Source organism: Mustela lutreola, chromosome 14 (genome assembly GCF_030435805.1).
Source record: "Mustela lutreola isolate mMusLut2 chromosome 14, mMusLut2.pri, whole genome shotgun sequence".
Taxonomy (NCBI): domain Eukaryota; kingdom Metazoa; phylum Chordata; class Mammalia; order Carnivora; family Mustelidae; genus Mustela; species Mustela lutreola.
Window position 1 is genome coordinate 18,998,398 of NC_081303.1, and position 11,078 is coordinate 19,009,475.

Below are 11,078 nucleotides of genomic sequence, written 5' to 3' on the forward strand. Positions count from 1 at the left end.
TTTGTTTTCCTTAGATCACGGTATCTGGCAAGCTGGTAGAAAGGCAAAATCTTATGCCCCATTCCAGATCTACTAAATCAGAATGTACATTTGACCAAAATCTCCATGTGATCCGTATGTACAATAAAGTTTTCAAAGCAGCAGCTATTCTCCTAGATTAGAGAGTCTTTGTGTGATGACTTTATCAGATGGAGGGTATTAAACCAGGGAGTTAGAAGGGATTTCTTAAGAAGAAAGAGAAAAAAAGTGACACTTAACTTTGAGATTTGGACAAATGATAATGTAAAAATGCATCTTATATCTGAAACTTTGAACGGAATAAATACTGTAAAACAGCAATACAGGATTTGATAGGAAATAAGCTGGAATATTTTTAATCAGTAAGAGGATATAAATGAATAGCAACTAGAAAGTTTATCAGGCAGAAAAAAGACCAGTTGTAATAACAACTTTCTTCTTACTGAAGGCTTGGTTTAGCACTGATTTTAAGGCAGACTTTTTAGTAAATACAGACCACATTATTTTAGAAATAGATGATCAGATGAGCTGCCAGCAGGACACTCATTTAAGAGTTAAAGAACTTCATATTTGGTATAAGATGAGTCTGGGAATTACACAAGGAGGTGTTGTATATAGGTAAAGTAATTATGGTAATTGATGCACGGGACCATTGGAGCAGTTCATTAACCAGTGAGGAGAATATTTTTGAGAGACCAATGGGGTAAAGCGTTAAGAAAGAAATATACTTGGTGGAAGGAGCCATTAGAAGTTTCAGAGTCAAATTTTTAAGAGTTTGTGCTTGAATTTTAGATATTGCCTGTGGGAAATATTGGTCCTGAGGAAAATTAAGTATCTCAATACGTAGTAGGTTCTACATTTTTAGAAATTAAATTTCTTCTGTATGTCAGATATGACTAATCAACTAGAATTAATAAGGACATTAGGTGTTATTTGAATGTTAAGGACAAATTTAAGAGACAACTTGTGACTTGTAATCATTAAGACAATTGAAAATACATCTCCCTGTTTTCTGCAGGCAAATTGCAACCTCATCTGTGGTGATGAATATGGTCCAGAAACAAAGATGAGCATGGCTCAGTTGAATGAAAAAGAAACCCCTTTTGAACTCATTGAAGCTCTTCTTAAGTACATTGAGACCCTTAATGTTCCTGGAGCTGTGTTGGTTTTTCTGCCTGGCTGGAATTTAATTTATACTATGCAGAAGCATTTGGAGATGAATCCACATTTTGGTATGTGTCTTTAAATTCTCACATATTTGACTGTGAAAAAATGAATAGATTTGCTTGTGCTTTGCCAGCATGTGAAAACAAAATGTAGTATTGTGTCAGTATTTGGATAAAAATACACGTAGTATAGAGCAGTTTTAAAATAGACTATTTTTAGACTTTAACCTTTCCTTATTGTTATAGGGAGCCATCGGTATCAGATTCTACCTCTGCATTCTCAGATTCCTCGAGAGGAACAGCGCAAAGTATTTGATCCGGTACCAGCTGGAGTAACCAAGGTAAGTAGTAAACATTTACACTTATGGGGCTGGAAGTTACATAGATCTTAAATACTACAGCCTTCAGGGAACGACCCCCCCAAGTTACAGTCCAGCTAAATTGAGGAGGGAAAGAAGGCGTCTTGTCTTCCTGAGCTTAGTAAGTTTTTCATTAGTCGGGTGGTGAGTGATTTTTTTAAGGCTCCTGGAATTATCTTGACACTTGTTACATAAGCAAATCCTTCTCTTAAGTGCATAACAGGAAAATATTTTCTGAAGTATAATTTTTCTTGATATTTCTTCACAGGTTATTTTGTCCACAAATATTGCTGAGACTAGCATTACCATAAATGATGTTGTTTATGTCATTGACTCCTGCAAGTAAGTTTCCAAGGAACCTATTTGCCTAGAATAAATCTTAATAATGGTCCATGTAGTATTTAGTATCAGGTAACAGAATCAAAATCACCCTTTTTTTTTTTTTTTTGAAGTCCTGTGTTCTCTAAATTATTGTGTACTGTATATACTGGGTTACAGGCTAATTAGTAATTCTTGATGTTGATTTATCACAAGTCATGGTAGAAAGTTGACAAGGCTTGACCCTTGTAATTTCTGAGTTTCCCACCACTCTTGTCTGCTTATATTTGCTCATTTCTCATTAGGTGTTTCTATTGATCATAGCCATACAGTGACTCATACTGTTTAGTTTATTAAGATGGGCAATATTTATCTTACAACAAATACCTATCTACGGGACATTTACTTAAGAATTAAGAGTTCGTATTTGTATATAATGAGCCTGGGAAATACACGAGGATGCATTGTGTACAGATAAAGTCCACAATTACATGGTAACTGATATCCAGGACAGGAAAGGCAAAGCTTTGTTATATCTGGCTAGCTTGTGCCCCATGTCTTCTCTACATAGTCCCTCCACTTCCCTGGCAATTGCCAGTGCCCGTTGCAGGGAGTGGTAACTAGCACGCAGCTCCCCTGTGCCAGCTCCAGTCGTAGTGCCAGCTGCCCATGTGGAATGTTGAAGGACTGTGAGGTTGTTTAGGGGTTTGGCAGGACTGTGAGGGCACTGCTTGGTGAGGTCATCAACTTTTAGATCATAGATAGCCTGGAAGTTATACTCTTTGGGATAGACTTGGGTTGAATAATTACTCTGTACTCTCATGTATGTGGCAAATCCTGTTTGAATGCTTTTCATTCATTAATTCACTTAATGTTTATAAATAAAAACTCTATGAGGTCAGTAAGAGTATTACAGCCATTTTCAGATGAGGAAAATGGAGCACAGAAAGGTTAGTAACCTGGCCAAGACCGTCGGCTGGAAAGTGGCACGGATGTGTTGTTACTGCCTCTTAGGAGGTTGACAACTCAGAGGGTGTGGTCAGATTCTTCTGGTGCTGTTCACAGGCTTTATGTCGGCACAGCTACCTGGAAAGCATCCATCCCTTAGCGGAAATACGATAATTATGTACCGGTGGTACGTGTGAGTCTTAGAATTAGCCACTGTTTCCTATTTAGGCAGAAAGTGAAGCTCTTCACTGCCCACAACAATATGACCAACTATGCTACAGTATGGGCCTCCAAAACAAACCTTGAGCAGCGGAAAGGACGAGCTGGCCGCGTGCGGCCTGGATTCTGCTTTCACCTGTGTAGTCGAGCTCGTTTTGAGAGGTAAGACCCAATTCTTGAATAAAGACTGCAGATTTGTTTCTTCACCCCTTCATAGAGTACATTCCCTGTTGCCCCCATCCTGCTATGAACTTAAACTCAGAGCACATCAGTGCCTCAAGTTACACATATTGTAGGATAGATAACCTGGCTTAAATAAAAAGATTGTGGCAAGAGTGAGGGGCGCCTGGATGGCTCAGTTGGTTAAGCAACTGCCGTCATCTGCTCAGGTCATGATCCTGGAGTCCCTGGGATCAAGTTCTGCATCAGGCTCCACTTCTCCCACTGACCTCTTGCCTCTCGTGCTCTCACTCTCACACTCTCACATTCACTGTCTCCCTTTCTCAAGTAAATAAATAAAATCTTTTTTTAAAAAAAGATTGTGGCAAGAGTGAAATTGTCGATGATGGCATGTTTGCTCCTGATTTTCTGATTATCACTGATCTTTTAAAGGGAGGCTATATGGACATTATTTTAGTTCCACTTATATCACTTTAGGATTACTGATATTTATGGAATGGTTAACTTCTGGGAAAATACATTTAAAAAATAGTTTTGTATTTACAGAAAATTTCCCCTCCCACCCCTCCCCCAATGTTAACACATCACTGTCTCTCAGAGGATCCTCCTCCTATGCCTGAGAAATAGAGGGCATGATTTGTATAAGGAAACTAAAACTTAAGGCACTTAGCTGACTTTTCCAGGACTGAAATCCAAGTCTGTTAATACCTTGTCCAATTCCATTTTTACTGTATGTCTGTTGGGGAATGTTTGTGTTTGGGACTTTCTTGGTTAAAAAAAAAAAGTCCTTATCTCTGTGAATTACAGATGTAAGATGCATAGTTACGTGTTTCTGGATATCCACATGGGTGCGTTAGCTTTAACCAATTGACCAAAAGATAGAGTTAGGGATTTTATACATGTGTGTATTTATCACAGTGAAGTGTTGTGCGACAGACTTAATTTAGGTGACCACATGTATATAATGCACTGCAGAAAAACCAAGGAAACGTTGATTTGCTTTTATACTGGTAAGTTAGGGCTCTCTGATAATTGTAAATGTCAATTTATTTGAGCATCAGAAGTTAGCTCAGGAGACTGGCTGCAACATTTGGGAGATAGCTACTTTTTAAAGGTTAGATTGTCCCCTGAACTAAAGAAACAAGTACTGTACTCTAACATCTTATAGTGAAAGCCATCTACTAATTAATGGCACGAATAGACCTATAATGAAGGATTTTTGTTGTTTTCTCTATACGATGAGGAACAGATAATGCTGTCTTCATTTATGTAAATCTTGTTTAAGCTGACCTAAGTCTTGCCAGAGGTGTTGGAATCATCTCTAAATGGGTCCCATGAATCCTCATCATGAATAGTGTATAGCCAATAAGTCTGAATTAAGAAATTTAGAACATAGGCACCTAGGGTGCCTGTGTAGCTCTGTCGGTTAAGCATCTGACTCTTGATTTTGGCTCAGGTCTCAATCCTGAGGGTTATGATTTTAAGCACCCCACCACCCCGCAAAATGTAGAGTCCTGGATTTTAATACCGTTTGTATCTATTCTGTCACATAACCTAAATATTTACACTCTGTAGGTCTCTGTTTCCCCATTTTGTAAAATGAGATGAAATTATTTAACTTTCTGTGCTCCTTCAGTTGAAAATGAAAGATAGCATAATGCCAAACACAGGATTTGTTTGAGAACTAAATGAGTTAATATTGTAAAATACTGAGAACAATACTTGGCACATGGTAAGCTCCCAGTAAATATAACCTATTATCATTGTTAATATTAATTTGTAATAGAAATTTTATTATTAAAATTTTTAAGGGTTAGATGATCTGTAAAATCCTTTTTGGTAGCACTAGATTTTATGAACCAGGACAGGAAGGTGATGTGGGAATGTTAATACTGGCCCAAATCTCCACAGAAAGTCTTACTACCATTTTTCAGGGTGGGGGAGGTGTTTGTTTTTGAGTATAGTTGACATCTGATGTTACATTAGTTTCAAGTGTACAAAATAGTGATTCAACAACTCTGTACCTTAATCTGTGCTTCCCACCAGTGTAGCTACCATCTGTTACCACACAGCACTTTTATAGTACTATATTCTCTGTGTAACTTTCATTCTTCTGACTTATTCATTCCATGATTAGAAGTCTATATCTTCCCCTCCCCTTCACCCATTTTTGCCTGTCTCCTCACCCTGTCCCCTCTGCTGTATCTAGCCACTGTTTTTAACCCATGTTTGTCAGCAGGCAAGACCCAAAGAAATTAATAGGTATGGGTAATAACAGTAAGGATTTGGGATAATTTTTCATTTTCCTTCACCCTCAGATAAAAATATCATCAAGCTATAATTGTAAAATCATAAACCACTGCTTATGCAATTAAGAGGGTCTTGTCTAAAGAGTCTTTATAGTAAATACAAAACATTCTTTGATAATTGTAAAAGGATGAGGGAAGGACAGCTATATAAACCTGATTATCTCTGCAAAGATTTCATTAAACAGATGTGTATATACAGAGTGGATGGTTATTTTATGCTTTATTTCACTTAGGCTCGAAACCCACATGACACCTGAGATGTTCCGAACACCATTACATGAAATTGCTTTGAGCATAAAACTTCTGCGTCTGGGAGGAATTGGACAGTTCCTGGCCAAGGCGATTGAACCGCCGCCTTTGGATGCTGTGATCGAAGCGGAGCACACTCTTAGAGGTACCTAAAATACAGACCTACCTAACAACGTGTTAATTGTGCCATTTGTCTTGTCCTGACAACTAGCATGTAACTGATGAGTCAGGATACAAGCAGCAGGCTGTGGGAAGTCTTCCAGTGTTGCCTTACATACTTGGTGTGGTCGGTTTTATAAAATGAGGTAAGAAAGGGCTAAGACAGGTCTTCTTTTGGTAAAAAATGTCATTTATTAACCAATATTTAGCGATCAGAATATGAGTTAATCATGATATAGTCTTTTATCTGTAAAAACATCTGTTTGTGTTTTCTAATCTTGTCGTAGAAGGGGTGTGATATCATGGGAAAAACTAAGAGCATTGTCCAGGGGAATCTGATTTTGAATTTTGAATCTAGTGTTCATCTGCTGTGTGAACTTTTGGACTTTTACTGTCCAGATTTCATTTCTCTAAAAATTATCAGTAGATGATATCAGACTTATTAGGGGATATGTACTTATGCTGTTACTTTAGTTTTTGTATGTATAGAGTTTGCGTGGACTATTCAGTTTACAATCTACAGGGCCTAATTCTAGTACTTGCTTCCTATCAGGTGCTCCAGAATTTGGTTTTGTTGTGTTTTTGAGTGAGGAGAATTGTTGGCTATGGGCTTGGTGCTGGCAGTTGGTTTCACAGATAATGAAAACTTAACCTGTAAAAAAGTGTTTCATCTTTGCCTCAGTTAAAAGGGGTGTTTGTTACTATTTCTGCTCACAAAGAAATAATCTCCCCACAGAACTTGATGCATTAGATGCCAATGATGAGTTGACTCCTTTGGGACGAATCCTGGCTAAACTCCCCATTGAGCCTCGTTTTGGCAAAATGATGATAATGGGATGTATTTTCTAGTAAGTGCTTTCTATTATTGCTGATACTTAAATGGTAGAACAATTTGAGAATCTTATTCCCCTCCCCATAAAAACAGGATGGGCTCAGAAGAAAAAATTAAATTCTTACATATAGAAGTGGCATACTTCAGATACTAAGGAAAGAATGAAATGGGAAGACTGCATGGTTCCAGTAAATGGACAGCTGGGTCTAACTTGTGGGGAAAGCACAAGTTTCTCAACAGAATTGCAGTTCGTCTCAGGAGCATAAGTAGTTGTCTTTGAAAGAAAAATAGCACTAGGAAAACAGGTATTTTATCAGGAAATTTTGAAGATTAGAGATTTGAGAAGATGGGAAAGAGAATAAGGAAAGGAAAATAAAATACTTGGTCATAATTTATGCTAAATATATGTCCGTTAATATCAAAGCTCCTTATTTATTTTTCCCTTTCCGCCTCTGAAGAGTGCAGCTGTAAAAGTACTTTGTTGAGCCAGTCTCAGTGCTAATAAAGGGATATCATAGCCAGTGAAGACTCTGGCCCACAGTGAACAGTATTGCTCGTGAACTGCTGGAACAAGAGTGTGAAAAGACTGAATTTTCTTGTCTATTTCAGCGTGGGAGATGCTGTCTGTACCATCTCTGCCGCCACCTGCTTTCCAGAGCCTTTTATTAGTGAAGGAAAGCGACTCGGTTATATTCATCGAAATTTTGCCGGAAACAGATTTTCTGATCATGTGGCCCTTTTATCAGTCTTCCAAGCTTGGGATGATGCTAGGTATGGGTTTGAAAGAAGAAAGTTGTAAGATGTGAGAACTGTCTCGAGTTTTTAATGTATTAGAGAATGATTGTTTATTAATCTATTTTAGAATGGGTGGAGAAGAAGCAGAGATACGCTTTTGTGAGCACAAAAGACTCAATATGGCTACACTGAGAATGACCTGGGAAGCCAAAGTTCAGCTCAAAGAGATTCTGATTAATTCTGGATTTCCAGAAGGTAGGACTCTCACATTGTAAAGCTCTATCAAGTGACATTTATGTAGCACATGCACTTGGCAGTGCAGGGTATTTTAGCTTCAGACTTCAGACCCTGTGCTTTTTCTGTGATAATCAGATTTTCACATTTATTCATTCTTTTAAAAAAAGATTGAAAAGGAAGCAAAAGGTTGTGATGCTCAAATTGTAACCTGCTACACAGATGATTAATACATGTTTTAAGAATTGTGCTACCTTGAGATGTTTAGTTTTTTTTTTTTTTTAATCTCTTATCTTATGAAGAACAGGTGTAGCTTTTAGCAGTTGTAGAATAAGCAGTTTGTTGAATAACCTCAAATAGTGGTTTGTGAAGTGATTGATCATTCTGCCCACATGTTCATGTTTAGACGTGAAATTTACCGTATTAAATTTTAAGTGCCTTTAAGTAAGGTTTTAGTGTGCCGGGAAATAAGATGGCTTGGATAATGTGATGAAGAGACTATTATCTAGCTGTTTATTTCTTATATTAGTTGAGCTATTGAACTTGTGTTCTCCAGCTAGATTAAAATTCCTAAAATTGGGAATTTGAGCACATAACCAGAAAGAGCTATGTAGTTGAGGGACAGAGTATAGTTGGGCAAGATGGCAGATTTTAAAAGGATATGATCTAAATAACTTACAGACAAAATGTTTTCCTCTGTTGTAAACCAAGTTTGTAGTTTTTTATCAAAATCAAGGAAGAAGGAAGGACATATTTTGTATGCTAGAATCCTCACAATAATCCTGAGATAAAGGTATTGTTACCTTGTTTCATAGAAGAGAAAACTAACAAAGAAGTTTAAATTACTGTACCAGGTTCGTTCGGAGTTGGTAAGGAGTTAGGAGGTGGTAAGATTAGAACTCAGGTTTGTCCAGCACAGAATATGTCCATGCTCTTAGTGGTCACGGTCATACTTCCCAAATCATGATGAGAAATACTCCTAAAGCATAGTCTGGGTAAAAATATTAGCTCTCATCCAGTGGGCTCCCCTTGGATTGTCGCTCCATCTTTAGAAAGAACAGCTGTTTAGGAACAGCAGATGGAATACTTTGTTTACCTATTGGTTAACTCACTCGGTGTGTAGATGATTAATGGGGGGTTGGGGGAGGTATCTGGGGTGCCTTTTTGTCTTAAGTAATCACTCCAGGCTTGTGTTGTGGCTGAGTCTAAAAGAGAATGCAAGTATTTTAGTCTTCTTGTGGTGGAGACTTTGCAGAATTTCTCCTTGAAATTAATCTGGGTGCAAGAAAGGTGAGAAAGAGTCAGTTGTCCTAATTCTCTTAACTAGTTTAAATGCAATATGAAGATTAGCCAGATAATCTGATACTTTTATGCCATTCCTCTTACAGATTGCTTGTTGACGCAAGTGTTTACTAACACTGGACCAGATAACAATTTGGATGTTGTTATCTCTCTCCTGGCTTTTGGTGTGTACCCTAATGTGTGCTATCATAAGGAAAAAAGAAAGATTCTCACCACTGAAGGGCGTAATGCCCTTATCCACAAGTCGTCTGTTAATTGTCCTTTTAGCAGCCAAGACATGAAGTACCCATCTCCCTTCTTTGTATTTGGTGAAAAGGTAAGAAGAAGAAGGGAAAAAAAAGTTTCAGTTTAGAAAAATTCATGTTGCGGGACCTTCATGGGCTCAGTACGTTAAATATTTGACTTTGGATTTGGCTCAGGTCATGATCTTAAGTCCCCTTTTTTAGGATCTGTGCTGAGCATGGAGCCAGCTTGAGATTCTCTCCCTTTCCCTCTGCCCCTTACCACCCACCAACAAGGAAAAACTTAGTTGAAAATCTACATTGTCGTTACTTAATGTGCAGTGGGAACATGAGTTTTAATTTTTGAAACATAGTTCATTATCATTATATGGCCATGGATTGGCAGCTGGGATGTCATCTGTTTCTTCTTGCCTCTTTTTTTGTCTACAGATTCGAACCCGAGCCATCTCTGCTAAAGGCATGACCTTAGTCACTCCTCTGCAGTTGCTTCTCTTTGCCTCCAAGAAAGTCCAGTCTGATGGGCAGATTGTGCTTGTAGATGACTGGTATGGATTTTCAGATGTGAACTCCAAACTGCATTCTTAGAATTGAGGTCTGATAGGGTTCATCTGTTAATCTAACTTAATTTGTGAGATAAACATGACAAATTTCATGACATAAATGAGATTTTATAACATTGTCTTTTCTTGGAGAATGGTATATCTTGGTAGTATAGTTCATACTCAGTGGTAAGTCATACTGGTGGAAACAAATGCATTAGGGATTGAAGCCACTCTGCCCCCATGCATACTACCCTAGGGCATTGGAATTTAACTGGAACTTGGGTCCTCCTTTTATAAACTCTGTTGGTTAGAGACTACTGGTAAGCCTGTAGTAACCACCTGACAAAAATGTAATAGATCTTAGTGACCCGTCAGTAGGCTCAGTTGTATTCCCGAAAACTCCAGCAAAGTGAGTCTCGTCTTTCATTCTTTTATTGGAAGCTGAGTGATCTGTATTGTTAACAGTATTTTGCTTGATAGACTTCCTGGTTTACAGTACATGCCAGTAGCCAGCTGTGTGTTTTAAGAAGTTAGTGTAAGACTCTTATCATTCTTCGTACCTGTGATTCCCTAAGTCTGGAGAGTTAAATTTATTCCATCACTTACCGTGTGTGAAATTGAGAGACCGTGGTCTTTTGCTGTATGTACCTTTCTTGTACTTTATCGTTTTTCTCTGTTTTAGGATCAGACTGCAAATCTCTCATGAGGCTGCTGCCTGCATCACTGCTCTCCGGGCGGCCATGGAGGCTCTGGTTGTTGAAGTAACCAAACAACCTAATATCATCAGCCAGTTGGACCCTGTAAATGAACATATGCTAAATATGATCCGCCAGATCTCTAGGCCCTCAGCTGCTGGTATCAACCTCATGATTGGCAGTACACGGTGAGTACACAGTAACTTCTCCTTGAACCAAGCAGAAGATGGTGACCTTTGCTGGCCTAAAATTCCCATAGTCAGCTGATAGAGGCCTTGTTTATTTAAGTTAGAATTCTAGACAAACATTGAATATGGAATTTAATTCTGGTTAAAACACAGAGAAAGAAGGATGTTACTGACTTTTATCTCTGTTAATAGTATATCAGCGCATGTTGGAGATTGAAAGGGACCTTGAAAGTACAAAGTCCAGGGTGGGTCACATGACAGGAAAGTGACAGAGCCTAGACGGTTCTCTTTCCACAGTTCTGTTTTGCCATCTTTAATGAAAATATGTTGATGGGCTAAATAGTTGCTTCTTCAAATGAAAAGCCTCAAGGTTTATCTTAGTA

The 11,078-nt window shown here is 38.2% G+C and overlaps 1 protein-coding gene across 2 annotated transcripts in view; it reads left to right on the plus strand.

Annotated features, from left to right (window-relative positions):
- The window catches only part of DHX9 (DExH-box helicase 9), a 63,392-nt gene that overhangs the window by 44,187 nt on the left and 8,127 nt on the right, over window positions 1-11,078 (plus strand). For both annotated transcript variants that reach the window (XM_059147053.1, XM_059147054.1), the window contains 11 exons: window positions 1,037-1,250; window positions 1,431-1,525; window positions 1,812-1,885; window positions 3,038-3,190; window positions 5,751-5,911; window positions 6,662-6,773; window positions 7,367-7,528; window positions 7,620-7,747; window positions 9,115-9,344; window positions 9,700-9,815; window positions 10,495-10,695. In XM_059147053.1, the coding sequence (XP_059003036.1) occupies window positions 1,037-1,250; window positions 1,431-1,525; window positions 1,812-1,885; window positions 3,038-3,190; window positions 5,751-5,911; window positions 6,662-6,773; window positions 7,367-7,528; window positions 7,620-7,747; window positions 9,115-9,344; window positions 9,700-9,815; window positions 10,495-10,695 (1,646 nt within the window). The remainder of the gene's footprint in view (window positions 1-1,036; window positions 1,251-1,430; window positions 1,526-1,811; window positions 1,886-3,037; window positions 3,191-5,750; window positions 5,912-6,661; window positions 6,774-7,366; window positions 7,529-7,619; window positions 7,748-9,114; window positions 9,345-9,699; window positions 9,816-10,494; window positions 10,696-11,078) is intronic.